The following is a 14,763-nucleotide window of genomic DNA, read 5'->3' as shown; positions in this document are numbered from 1 at the left end:
GCTTATAGATATCTGATGAAATATTCTTAACAAAATAATTTGAGCCGCCTTTTCAATTAATCTGTTCTATGTTCCGTCCTGTTTCAATTTGGAACTGCGCTTGTCGAGGCGTAGAAGAGAATTATTTGGAATCGGAGGTGATAGTACTAATTGCTGTCCAACGGGACGGGACGGGACGGGACGAAATTAACGGAACGGGACGGGATGGGACGATATTTAAGCGGGACGGTGGCGGGACGGGACGAAACGGGACGGGACAAACGGGACAAACGGGACGAAACGGTCGTCCCATCCCGTCCCGCTAACAAACGGGATGGGACGGGATGGGACGGGACGGGACGGGACGGGACGGGTTCGTGGGCCTTAAGTGTATTTTTTTTTTATAAAAAAGCGTCTAGTTTTTTGAAAATTACTATGTTTTTAAAGTTTGCAACGGCTAGATTTTTGACTTATTTAATAAACTTAAATGTTACTATGTTAGTATGTTAAAACGAAAATTAGAAAACTAAGTAAAGAATTATAAAATATTAAAACAAAAGACTTGTAATGAAATATTCTAGTAAATATAAATTTATAATAGAGTTATAATTTATTTAATATAATTTTAAAGTATTAACTATTAAGTAACTAAGACAATTCATAAAAATAATTCATCGCTTAGAGCCTTTTATTTTATTAATAGAACTTTCAAATCTCAAATACAAATATAATTCTTTTGAAGAGCACCTAATCTACGCAGCCAGACTTAGAAGTAGACGGAGGAGTTTCAGTACTAGTTGTATCCATAGATTTATATTTATCAAACATTGATCTAGCATAAGAATATATGCTAGCTTGGCAGTTTTCGAGAGATGGTTGTTCATTTTCTTGAATTTCTAAATTCTCATAAATTTTACGAACAAGTCCCTTTGCACCTCTTAGTTTTAAAGATGGGTTAAGTAGAGTAGAAATTAAATAAACTTCGGGAATAGGGAAAAAATACTTTTTAAATTTTAAAATCATTTCTTTAATGGCTGGTGCATAAGTTGGATTTTTTTTATACTTAACAAATACAACAGAAATTCCACAAATATACCATAATATTTGTGTAATAGTAGGATAATATATACCAGAAAATTATTTTGTAGCATAATAAAATTTTTCTAAAAATTTAGTAAGCTCTCCGATCTCATCCCAATCAGAATCAACAATTTGATCAACAAGGTAAGCATTATGCATATTAAATACCTTTTGGATGGGCACCCGATAGTCATAAGCAATTGTAAGCATTTCATAAGTAGAATTCCACCTAGTACAATCATCTTTTGGAATTTTTCTAAATGGAAGGCCAGCACTAGCACATTGTTGAGCAAATTCACGAATTCTACTTTGTTTATGAGCACGAAAAATATAGCCACAAGCATGTTGTACTTTACTACAAGCATCAGAAAATAAATTAAGACCATCTTTTACAACCAAGTTAAAAATATGGCATGCACATCTAACATGAAAAATTGTTGGATTAATTGGACAAAGTCTAGATTTTAAGCTATTTGCCGCGGTTGTGTTAGCAGAAGCATTATCTAAGGTGATAGTTAGAACTTTATTAACGAGTCCATAAAAATCAAGTATTTGTAGAACAGTAGTTGCAATATATGCTCCGGTGTGTTTTGAATCAACAAATTTATAACCAATAATACATTTTTGCAAGTTCCAGTGATGATCAACCCAATGACATGTAACAGTTAAATAATCACAACCATTAGGACTACGACCTATATCAGATGTGATAGACACTTTACAATCTAAGTGAAAAAATACACAACGAATATACTAAATATTCAGTTTGAAATTTAAAAACATCATTTCTAGCAGTGGTCTTAGGGAAACCTTGAAGCTTGAAAGTTGCTCCAAAATACTTGACGAATTAATTTGAAGCTTGAAAGTTGCTCCAAAAAATTTGCCCAAATACTTGAAAGTTGAAACTTGAAAGATATCACTTGATACTTGATACTTGATAGTAACAAAATTGAGAGAATAATATAGAATATAGATAGAATATTAGAATGTAAGAGATTTGAGAGAGAAGATTGATTTTTTGTGGGAAAAAATGAAGAAGAATGGGGGGTATTTATAGTAGAAAATAGGGCCAAAGTGTAATTTAATAAACTTAGGGGTTATATTAAAAGTTTGGGGGGGTAGGGGGGTAGGGGGTGTTTTGGGGGGTGTAGGGGCTGTTTGGACCGTTGGCAACGGCTATTTTTGCCATTTAAGCCGTTGCCCAACGGCTAGTTTTTAAAAAAAAAAATGGCGGAACGCAGGACGGGATGGGACGGGACGAAACGGGACGAAACGGGACGGGACAAACGGGACGAAATGGCCGTCCCGTTCCATCCCGTGTCCCGTTTAACATTGGCCCATCCCATTTAACTTGAAGCGGGACGGGACGGGACGGGCCGACCCGTCCCTTTGGACAGCCATAGTACTAAATACTAAGGACCCGTTTTTTTAACCAAATGTCAAGACACTTTTATTTTAGAAAAACTAAAAACAAGTTATTGACCTTTGTAAATTGCTAAAATCCTCTTTTAAAAAAATTCTTCTTCAAATTTAAACCAAATGCCACATTATTCTTGATACAATTCTGAGAAATAAGAAGGAAATCTAAGAGAAGAGTTGAGGATAAACTAAAAAAGGGCATGATATCTCCTTCTACTTTGTTTTATTGTTCAATCATGTCCCCCGTTATACTTTCCGTTCAAATTTACCCCTACCGTCCATCAAATTTCTATATTTTCCCCTATTTTAACGGCTGGGACACGTGGCACATTTTAAAAGAAAGAACCAACTCAAAAACAAAAGAACTTCAAACCGCCCTAGAACCCATGACCCACCTGCTCGTTTTTCCTCTTTTAATTTTTTCCCAAACTTCTCTTAAATAAAAATATTTAACCCGTGTATGAGACTATCATTGTCTGACAAAGAGATGATGTTCAAAGATACCAGGTTCTGTCATCTCTTTACTTGTTGCCACCATTTTTCTTTAAGTGGGTGAGTTGTGAATAATGCGTTGTACTTGTGAGTCAAATCTTGAGGTGAAGATGTTACGCTTTTGTGCTTAGTCTATTTTAAATAATCTTGGTGTGATGAGTTAGGAGAATTGTTTAAAAAGGTATTCTTGCCTATGCGCTCAATTTTAAGTTGCTCGATGACGAGCAAGAGTTTAAGTGTGGGGTGTTGATAAATGATGAAAAATGCATATTTTTGAGTATATTTGCATATTAATTCTTGTGTGTGTCGCGGGAGATTACATGATTTTCGAAGTGAAATATACTCATTATGTGTTTCTTATGTGTAGGAACGAGTTTGGATGATAAATGATCAAAAGATGATAATTCGACACAAAAAGAAGAAATTAAAGGAGTGGGAGCTCGTCTACTCTCGTGCGTGGCACGAAGTCGGACGCGAAAAAGGAGAAAAATTAAGGCATAAAACAGCGAAGCGAAGCAAAGGCACGGAGCACTTCGCGAAATGGAAGAATTTCAAAAGCTGCATCCGCGTCAAAATCCGCGTCTAGACGCGAAGGCAGACGCGGATTCCAGCTCTCCCATCCGAAGTTGGATTGAAGAATTCCGCCCCTCATCAATCCTAGGTCATATAAATACATCCTAAAACACCACTTTGGAGGGAGGGGACACTACTTTAGGGTTAGGCAACACCCTTGGAGGCAAGAACACGCTAGGAGCAAGGCGGGGAATTCTTCTACGAGTTTTTCCTTCCTCTTCCTATTTTTCATTGTTGGTTATGACTTTTAGTATTGTAGTTTTACATACTATTATGATTAGCTAATTTGTTATGTAGGGTTTTGATGGAACCTTTTGTAGGATACATTCTTGTATTTTTTTTATAATTGAGCCATAGCCTTTTCTTTATTTGTTCAACTACGTTTATATTGTGGTTGATTGAAGAACTCTCAATTAGCTGTGCCTATTTAGTATGCATAACTCGGGAGAGAGTGCATATTTAGGTAATTGTTGAACAACACCACTCCCAGAGTATATGAGGGATCAATAACCGAGGGTTTAAAGGCGGGATTAGGGATAACGAAGCCTTAGGTGCGATCTGAAGTGAGCTGTATTAAAAGCCAGCTAGCGTAGCTTGGGAGAGTGCGTCTAGTAAATTGTCGTAATTACTCAGGAGAGATTTACGGTAATAAGAGTGCTCATGATCGGTAGAGAATACTTAGGCGAAATTATAGAAGACATAGCGGGAAGGATTCCGACAATAGGGGAAATCATAACTCTAGACCTCCTTAATCTTTTCTCTAACCCTCAGTATCATTAGTTGTTAATTTACTATTTTAATTTGTTAGTTAATTAATTAAACAGAAGAATCTTAATATCTATAAGTTAGGAATTGTTCAAGCTTGTCTTCTTGGTGATAGTGAACAGCTGTAGCTAAACCTTAGTTCTCTGTGGGATTCGACTCCGGACTTGTAAACCGGATTATATTTGCAACGACCGCATTGTCCTTTTTATAAGGCATAGTTGGGCGTGATCAGAAATCTAAGAGAAGAGTTGAGGATAAACTAAAAAAGGGCCTGATATCTCCTTCTACTTTGTTTTATTGTTCAATCATGTCCCCCGTTATACTTTCAAATTTACCCCTACCGTCCATCAAATTTCTATATTTTCCCCTATTTTAACGACCGGGACACGTGGCACATTTTAAGAGAAAGAACCAACTCAAAAACAAAAGAACTTCAAACCGCCCTAGAACCCATGACCCACCTGCTCGTTTTTCCTCTTTTAATTTTTCCCGAACTTCTCTTAAATAAAAACATTTAACCCGTGTATGAGACTATTATTGTCTGACAAAGAGATGATGTTCAAAGATACCAGGTTCTGTCATCTCTTTACTTGTTGCCACCATTTTTTTCTTTATTTCTATTTTCTTACTCCCCACTCTCTTACATTTTGTTTTTCCTCTTTCTTCTCTTGATCACTGAATGTAAATTCACCTTTGAAAACAAAACTGCTCGCCCACAATTCCTTGAATATATATTTTCTCTCAATCTCATTGATTTAAGGAAAAACTGAAGTAGGTGCGGTAGAAAATTTGAAACTTCAGACGGGCTTGACGGAACTCTTTCTCCGGCGATCTCAAAACAATGATAGGAGGTTGGGTCCAATTTCGAACAGTCCAATGATACTTGGGGAAGTAAATTCTACGGCTAAAATAACTATGGAAAGATTTCACACATGCCCAAGTACTCAAGACCATTCATGAAGTCACGCCGGCGCCAGAGATGATGCAATTGAAATCTGGGGTTGCTGGCAGTGGTATTAACACCAAGAAGCAATAATTTTTTGAACAAAGAAAATGTAATGAATACTAGAAATAACCAATTCGCACACAAGTAAACACACTTGTAGTATTGCCCTTACTAAACAGAATTACAAGGAGAAGAACTAATAAGAAGAAAGAGGTGAGAAACAGAGTCCAATATAGAAGGGGATGAGGGAATCAGTGATACAGAGCAGAGATGAGAGAGAGCATATTCAACATCACAATACGCGTAATCCCCCAAATCACAGACCACTAATCCTTTTAATAGAACCGCTCTTATCCCCCTATTCAGCCTGGATCCCAAATTAACGTGGCCCTATTGCCTGATGTCGGCCCAATAGCTCTTTTAGGCCCAATAACTCCTTGTGTGGCATTGGGTTGTGCTTGATTCATAACAATACTCCCATCCTGAATAAGAACCTTGTCCTCAAGGTTCGAGTCAAGAAAAATGATACTCATGAGCTCCCAACCAATTAGCTCAATATCAGGGCATGTTGTATGACTTGAGAAAAATATCAGAAGTAGTGCCTCGATACCTTGCATGCCATCTTTTTGGAGCAGTTAACAGTAAGCTAAATGAGAGTTCCCCTGCAACCATTCCAGTGGAGAACCTCCACAAAAGCATGATATCAGTTAAACAAAAATTGTTCAATGTGTTGGCAAAGTGTACTTCGCGTTGGACATGGCTGTGATAATAAGAATATTGTAGTTCCTGTGAAAATTCCATAGGCCACAACGACACTGGAATAAACATCATAACAAATATTGCTATAATAGTATCGTGGACATGATTGAGCTCCCCAATAGCTTCATAATTTGCACCATACTCAATCACACTCCATCATAACATAGTGTAAACCAAAGATTGAGTGAAGTTAAGTTGCAGTGCATATCCTTCGATATAATAACCTCCCTTCAAATATTTACACATAATGGAATTATCATACTTGCCATCCAACAGATCTGACTTTCCCCTCCATGGTACATTGTCATGCTTAGGCATTTCCACAGTATCATTGTATTTCTTAAAATGTGCTAATTGAAAGTCAGACTCAATTTGTTCCATGTCACCCCATCGCTTGTAAAAATTTGGCGGATTAAGCACATGCCACCAGTAGATCTCCTCATATGAAATGTCCTTCAAAAAGCTCTTAGTCAGAATAAATGTAAATCCCAAACTTGACAATGTATTAGTGAATAGACTTTGTGATTGAACACCAGTGGGGTCATTCAAGCGTGAGCAAATTGCAGTGACAGTACTAAAGAAGTCCATGCCGAGAATAACACATGCAGCTTGTATGGTGCGTACGAATTCAAGGACCTTGTGATGTCTCTTACTCATATGGATTTTGTCGTCAAGGTTTGAGGCAAGAACAATATAAGTAGCGCATTCCCCACCAAATGTCTCCCTATATTCATTAAAGTATTGATCTACAGAATCATTTACAAACATTCTGCCATAAGTTCCATCGAACTCTTAGATATGCAACAAGGAAGCAACATGTGGATGCTCCCGAACATGCTCAAACGTAATAGTCACATGGTAGTCCACAATGTAGGAAATAACCTCGGATAATTGGAAGCCGAGAAATCCATCAAGAATGCTGCAGGGATCGAAAAGAGTTTCAAAAGCACTTGAAATATAATACAGACAATACCCCTTAATATGTTCAGACTTGTCAACACTAGAATTATCGACTATGAAGTACTGATAAATAGTTTGACAAGCTTGCTCTCTACCAATTCTCTCTATTACACCTGCTATCAACCAATTATAATCATGATGTTTTCGATTTACAGCAGAACACTTCAGCATTATCAAATTAAGTTCAGTTACAACCTGTTCGGCATCCCCGCGCCTGTGTGAGAGGATAACATAAACTAATGCATCACCTAAGCCATGAAGGAATCTATGGTGTGCAACCAACTCTACCTTTTTAGTGACACCAAAAAATGGGTAACCAAGACTTTCCACTGCTTGAAGCTTCACTTTATATGCACTTCTCAGTTCTAATATATTCCACTCATGTAACATGGCAGAAATTGTAGTTTCTGTGGGTTGAAGCGATATGTAATGTTGTGTGGCTTCATAATGTTCTATAGTAAGGTCGTACACTAGTCGAATGCGCAGTTGCTCACTCGCCGCACAAAGAGAAGTATTAACCCCACCAGGATCAAAAATAATATACAACAAAATAGACTTTTCTTTATGAGCTAGACCAAACATCACAAACAAGAGTCTAACATTTTTATGGACCCGAATACTTGGTGATTGCTTAGAGCAACTTTCAGCAATTGCCCGGAGCACTCCTTGTATTTGCTCCTCCATAGCATGCACTCTCGATTTAGACAACAAAGGAAGATCGCGTTCTTGCCCAGTATCAACCCAACTGCATCTGCGTGAGTCAAAGTCAAGGTAAAGTGACACCTGATTTTGATTAACCCCACCAATATCTTCAAGAGAATTACGCAAACATGGAGTTGTGCCAAACCATAGTGTACCGTCAAATGGAAATTCTATTACAGCAAATCTCACACTCGCATTCGACAACACAATTCCTTGGCTAGTAAAAACTAGAAGATCTGATGTATCCCATTGACGAGATTTGTCAAACAACTGAGCAACAGTAGTATCTTGTGAATTTTCTTCCTCCCCAGTATTCGATCCGGTCGTATCATCAAACACCTCACTATGTACCTTGGTTTGGAAGCTGTCATTTGCGCATAAGCTATCGTCGTACACCTTGGATACTGTAGTAACAAAGTTGTCTCCCTCGTGGATAATAGCATTAGATCATGAATGCTTGAGCTCACTGCGGCGTGTAAAATTTTGTCGAACGCCTGATCATCAATAGTGACAATAGGTTCCTGTACGAATTCCCCTACCTCTACTGTTGTTGCATTCCCAATTTGAGGTGCTTCTATATCTTCAGGATTTTCAGTCTCAGTATTACTGCTAGTAATCAATGTCAAGGAATCTATAGTTTCAAACTGCACTGGCAATTTATCGAACATGTGGTCCGCCTTCGAGTTTACATTTTCATAGGCCGATTCAAATGCTGATGAATTCGGAAGAAGGCTTGGAGCAGGAAAGGGAGACACTAGAGCTGATTGTGACACTATAGAGACAGGATTAATGTAGTTAAAACTAACCTGTGAGGAATCAGCGAGACGCCTCACCGAAAATGTTTTGTTTTGCTGTCGAAAATGCTGAGCCAATTTCCCTTTGAAATGCGCCCAATTGAAAAATTGCTTGTTCCGGAACAACCAATTAAACCAATTAAGAGCTTCACCATCAAGGTAAAAGGAAGGAAGAGGTAACCAATCCTTCTCGGCGAATCCAAGGTAAGTGAAGTACCGCTCGGCCCGAAAAAGTCAACTCTCTGGGGTGCCGCTGCCACTAAATCGATCTAGTACCTCCATTGGAGTCCGATGGATGAAAGCACCAATGTAATGAATACTAAAAATAACCAATTCGCACATAAGTAAACTCACTTGTAGTATTGCCCTTACTAAACAGAATTACAAGGAGAAGAACTAATAAGAAGAAAGAGGTGAGAAACAGAGTCCAATATTGAAGGGGATGAGGGAATCAGTGATACAGAGCAGAGATGAGAGAGAACATATTCAACATCACAATACGCGTAATCCCCCAAATCACAGACCACTAATCCTTTTAATAGAACCGTTCTTACACCCCTATTCAGCCTGGATCCCAAATTAACGTGGCCCTATTGCCTGATCTCGACCCAATAGCTCTTTTCGGCCCAATAGTTCCTTGTGTGACATTGGACTGTGCTTGATTCATAACAGAAAACACCTTTGTGACTCTAGAGCCTTAGATCTAGAATTTTCTCCACTGTCGAAAACCCTAGCTGGAACCCATTTTTTTGTTCCCTTCTGTTTTTTAGATGGACGTGTTTCTAGAGTCAAATAAGTTTTTTGCGGTGGGGATAAAATATTAATAAAGTTAAAAATGGTACAGGGTCAGGCGGGGCAAGGGAAAGGGTCGGGTTTGTTAATTTATGAGTTGGGTTGGTTCTTTCTCTTAAAATGTGTCACGTGTCCCAGCCGTTAAAATAGGGGCAAATATAGAACTTCGATGAACGGTAGAGGTAAATCTGGATGGAAAATATAACGGGGGATATGATTTAACAATAAAACAAAGTAGAAAAATATATCAGGCCCTTTTCCGGAGGATAAATTATTGATGCATTCCAAATGGCTAATGCGCTTCAGTACAAATAGACCTTTCCAGCAGCAAAAACGTGAAAGAAGGGCCAAACTAAAGTGTAAAACGAAAAATTACAAAATAGGAGGAACTTCTACGTAGAAACAAATGGACTCAACTATTTTCTTCATTTCAATTTGTTTATCGTAATTTGACTTGACACAAAATTTAATTAACATATGAAGATTTCTAAAATTTATAATCTTAAATATGCCATAATATTTGTTTAATTATAAAACTTTTGAAGTGTATGGTATTAAAAAAGACGTAATATTTTTGTGGTTATAAAACTTCTCATTAAAGAAATATAGGAATGCACTAATCTTTTGAAATAAACATAAACAAATAAGGTAGTAATACCAATCTTTTTAAACGGAGGGAGTATAAATTATAATAATATAAACTTATTAGCTAACTCAACTACTGCCTTTTCTCAATTCAGTACAACTCTCACGGGCTTCATCAATTCTTTCCCGAGAATTTAGACAAGGAAATTTTACCTCCTATAGCAAAGGTTGATACCTTATTTGTTATAAATAAATACCCTTTTAAAAAATTATCTTCTATAGCTACATTTTATTTTTTATAGCAAAATATCTATTTGTGGCGACTTCCTACCTTTAAGCCATTAAATACGCTGTGTATTATTTTTCTCTCTCCCTCTCTCTTCCCTCTCTCCTCCTTTCTCTTTCTTCTTTCTTCTCTTTTTCCCCCGGTTTTCTCTTCCCCTGGTTTTAGAAACCCTAGCAGGGGTTATGTTCCGCCAACGACAGATCCGACTGGCGACCACTTCCCCCTTCTTTGTTGTGTCACCCCTAACCCCCTCATCCGGCCGACGATACCTTCTTCTTTTTCTGTAGTGATGATTACATTAGAAAACCATTTGGTTTCCAAACGTGACGATCTAAAACAGTTGAAGTTGAAAAGCTCTAAGATCCATCATCTTTCACGCCATTTTGATTGGAAAGTAGAGAAGTGAATTTTTTGCTTAACTACTCGTTATTCAAAATTCACGGTCCAACTAATTCAAATTCATTCTACGAGATTATAAGAAGAAGATTTCGATAAGGTGAAGGAATGCGAAAATAAAACGGCAAAAGAAAAAAAGAAGTATATGTTTTGCCTTGAAGAGTCTGTTACCTTTTTTTTTATATTGTATTTCAATGTATCTCGTTGTATTCCATGTATTTCATTGTATTCACTAATTTTTTTCCAGTGTATTTCAATGTATCTAGTTGTATTCCATGTATTTCATTATATTCACTGTCTAGCTGTATTTCATGAATGTATTCATATGTTTTTTAATTAATATAATTTATGTATTCAGATGCATATATGTATTCAAATGTATCTGCAGTATGTATTCATATATTTTTGCACTATAGATGACATGTTATACTCCATGTTTCAATGTATTTTTATGTATTTAACTGTGTTCGATGTAATTATATAATTTCAATATATAAATATATTTGTAAAGATACCACTAAAAAATATTTTACTAAAGATACCACTAAAAAAAGAAAGGATTGATTGAATCTCTGAAGATTTCTCTGAATTTGGTGTGTTTTTCGGTTGAGAATTTTTTCTATAACTGGAAATACAAATTTTGTGTGTTATAATTGAGTTTGGTGAGTTAAATTAGGAGTGTGTCGCGTTAATTGATTCACTTACCGTTTTTAAACAACTGAAAACTTTTTTTTCGCAAATTCCGTTACTGTATTACGAATACAGCTCGTGAATACAGTCGAATCATTCTATGCTTAGCTGGACTCCCCTGTTTTCCGCCGAGTTTTGCTACTGTATTCATGAATACAATAGCGAAAATATATCGAATACAATCTATAACAACTGAAAGCATAGTTATAAGAAATAATTTAGTAAATAAAAACTATAACAAACTAATAATGACTAAAACAATTTGGTTTCTGAAAATTCCTCTTTAAACCATTCTTCTTTGAAAATTCTGCAGAAGTGAAAGGAGCCTTATCTTGGACTTTAGCTTGTTAGCTAAAGACAAGGGAATGCCCCCAAACTTGTACTCCATTTGTAGAAGTGGCCCATTCTCAAACGGGAAAAATGCCCAAAATTCCTGTGGTGGGCCCCATTTACCCAAATTCAAATTCTTGGATACCTCGACCCGACCCCACTTCTTAGAAGTCCGTTAGACTCAAATATCGAAGCTTTTTCGCTTAACACTTCACAGGAAATCAAGAGAATAGGAAGATGAAGTAGTGGTAGTATTACAGATCTTAGCAGAAACGAGTAATTTCGCAAATACAACTTTAGCTGACAACAAAATGTGCAAGACAAAAATATAAGACTGAGTGAGAGAAAACAATGTCGTGTTCACCTGAGAAACCAAATTTCAGGTCACCATCTCCAAGCTGGACTGATCTATGGTTGAAGAACAAAAAAGCTCTCAATCATGTCCTTTTTACTATGCACCTTCAATCCCGTTCATCCTCCCCTTCACCACATCAACTTCGCAAATCCCTAGATTTCACTCTTCCGTCGCTCGTCTCTGATCCAACTTCCCTTCTTTCTGATGAAACACTTCTTTACATTCTCTCTAAGCTTCCCAATTCCCAAAGGAATTCCAATTCCCTTGTATCTAAACGCTGGCTCTACCTCCAAGGTCGTCTTGTCCGCTCCATTAAGCTTCTTGATTGGGATTTTCTTGTTTCGGGTCGGGTTTTTATTCGCTTTCCGAATCTTATTCATGTTGATTTGGTTAATGGGTCGCTCATTTCACCCGGAAATTCAGGTATTTTTTGCTCTCACGAGTTGCTTTCCTCTCATGTGGATTCTAATAGTGACCCTAAAGATTGGTTTTTTAAGGAAAGATTTGTGTTGCCTTCTGATGAGATTGATAGGGGATTGAGAATTTTAGCTAGTGGGTGTCCGAATTTGCGTAGATTATTGGTGGTAAATGCTAGTGAATTGGGATTGTTGAGTGTAGCTGAGGAATGTCCAACTTTGCAAGTATTAGAGTTGCATAGATGTAATGATCATGTTCTTCGGGGGATTGCAGCATGCCAGAACTTGCAGATATTGAAATTGATTGGAAATGTCGATGGGTTTTATAAATCTTCGGTTACTGATATTGGACTGACTATTTTAGCTCAGGGGTGTAAGAGATTGGTGAAGCTGGAGTTGAGTGGTTGTGAAGGGAGCTATGAAGGGATTAAGGCTATAGCGCAATGTTGTCAAATGCTCGAAGAGTTGATTCTTCGTGATCATAGGATGGAAGGTGGTTGGTTGTCTGCTCTTTCCTATTGTGAAAATATGAAGACTTTGAGGTTTCTCTCTTGTAAGAGTATCGATGAATGTGGATGGTTTGACGAAGATGTGGGACCTTGCCCGACGCTTGAAAGATTACATTTGGAGAAATGCCAATTGAGAAATAAGGAGAGCTTGAGAACATTGTTTCTACTCTGTCAAGATGTTAGAGAGGTTATTTTCCAGAACTGTTGGGGACTGGATAATGAAATGTTCAGCCTTGCCAGTGTTCTAAGGTATTGGTTGTCCTGTTCTAGCTTACTTTGCTTGCTGTCGTCAAAAACTTTGCTGCTGCAATAGCATTTTGTTGTGCATTTTGACATACAACTTGTTGTCTTTAGGCTTTTGACTTGGAAATGCAGTCTTCTAACTTAAAAAAATGAATTTGTAGTGTAGCTTCCACTGTACCCATCTTATATAATAGACATCTAAATGAAGGGATAGTGTTTGCATGTTTAGGGCATTTGTGTTAAGGATATATTGGTCTTAAGGCGGGTTTTTTATGCTTTTGCAATAATTGCAACTTCTTGGTGCTTCAGCTATTAAGTATTAAAATACCCTTACCTTTTCTCAAAAGTACACCCTTTGATCTTGCACAAGAGAAAGCACATAATATTGATGACATGACAGTTATGTTTCAATTCATTATTGATGCTTGATTTATCATGTGACAGTATGTTATCTTGGATTATAAAGGGTCCAGTTTTACTTTTACACACTGAATTTGCTCAGACTGGCAATTTAGCATCATGTTTGTTTTGCATTCCCGTGAATAGGGGCAGTAATCAGCTAAATAAGTAATAACCTTATGTTGGAATTTGGGTATCACAGCTTCATTTTGGTGTTAATTTCAACAGGAGAGTGAAGTCTCTTTGCCTGGAAAGCTGTTCACTACTCACAACTGAAGGCCTTGAGTCTGTACTCTTTACGTGGAAGGAAATCCAGAGCCTCAAGGTGATTTCATGTGGCAATATAAAGGATAGTGAAATCACTCCAGCACTCTCTTCCTTGTTCTCCGCTCTAAAAGATTTGCAGTGGAGACCAGACACTAAATCTCTTCTTTCAGCTGGTCTTGTGGGAACTTGCATGCGAAAAAGAGGCAACAAATTTTTCAAAAAGACGTGTGACTGGAAGTCACTTCCTGGTGCATAGACTGGCTTCCTCATGCATTCAGACAACTCTACTAGATTTAAACCTCCTCATTATCCATACGGAGAACTCTTAATCGGTGATAGTAGCCAGTGTGTTAACGCTGCTCCAATACCGTCTGCAGTGAGGCCTTGATGTTATTATCTGTACTTGTAGCCTTGTTTTAGTATGTCATTTAGGGAACTAGGAAGATTTGGCACTTTCTCAGGTAGAGATGGAGAAAGAGGCCTAACTTTAATGTATAGAGCTCGATTCTGTACCCTCACGAGCATTTGGCTAAGCCATCTCAGCTGTCTCTTATTCGTCTGAGTGCGATGATATATCCATGTTGGAACTTGGAACCCCAGAAACTCTTAAGAAGGGGTTCTTCTATCTAAAATGCTTTAAAGAATTTTGGCACCTTTTACGCCATTGCTGCAATCAACAATTGCCTGAATGCTGAGTAGATGTGAACCATAGCAGCTAGCATGTCATTCATTGAGGAGACAAGAATCAGAACAATTTTTTACATCAATGATGCTATCTCAAAATGAATTTTTGGTTATCTGGCACTTCCTCCTCGGTATTTAGATTTATAGATGATCCTAAGGAATTCATATCACAGTTTGAGAAACAGTTTTACCAAGTAATATTCGAGGATTCTTTTGAGTTTTGCTCCCAACTTATGTCCATTGAGACATGTAAGATCGAAATATTATGAAAAAACACTAACAGACGTGGTCTATCTGGGACTTTTCTTTTTGACACTAAGTAATTTTTCTTTTTTTGAGTAA

The 14,763-nt window shown here is 37.4% G+C and overlaps 1 protein-coding gene across 1 annotated transcript; it reads left to right on the top strand.

The window, feature by feature from the left end:
- Window positions 1-11,634: 11,634 nt before the first annotated feature.
- On the top strand, window positions 11,635-14,426 carry LOC109241860 (F-box protein At5g07670-like). Its single transcript, XM_019408685.1, has 2 exons — window positions 11,635-13,077; window positions 13,699-14,426. The coding sequence occupies exons 1-2, from the start codon at window positions 11,900-11,902 to the stop codon at window positions 13,991-13,993; spliced, it is 1,473 nt and encodes a 490-aa protein (XP_019264230.1). The 5' UTR covers window positions 11,635-11,899; the 3' UTR covers window positions 13,994-14,426.
- Window positions 14,427-14,763: the final 337 nt, after the last annotated feature.

The sequence above is a fragment of the Nicotiana attenuata genome, unplaced genomic scaffold (genome assembly GCF_001879085.1).
Source record: "Nicotiana attenuata strain UT unplaced genomic scaffold, NIATTr2, whole genome shotgun sequence".
NCBI lineage: Eukaryota > Viridiplantae > Streptophyta > Magnoliopsida > Solanales > Solanaceae > Nicotiana > Nicotiana attenuata.
The sequence above is the reverse complement of the archived record's forward strand: the minus strand, read 5'-3'. Positions and strand labels throughout refer to the sequence as shown.

What these genes read in the sequence shown, in the direction of transcription:
- LOC109241860 (XM_019408685.1), top strand. Translation starts at nt 11,900, where the DNA reads ATGTCGTGTTCACCTGAGAAACCAAATTTCAGGTCACCATCTCCAAGC. An exon ending in AGCCTTGCCAGTGTTCTAAG is followed by an intron (nt 13,078 to 13,698) that starts GTATTGGTTGTC and finishes TAATTTCAACAG; the next exon opens with GAGAGTGAAGTCTCTTTGCC.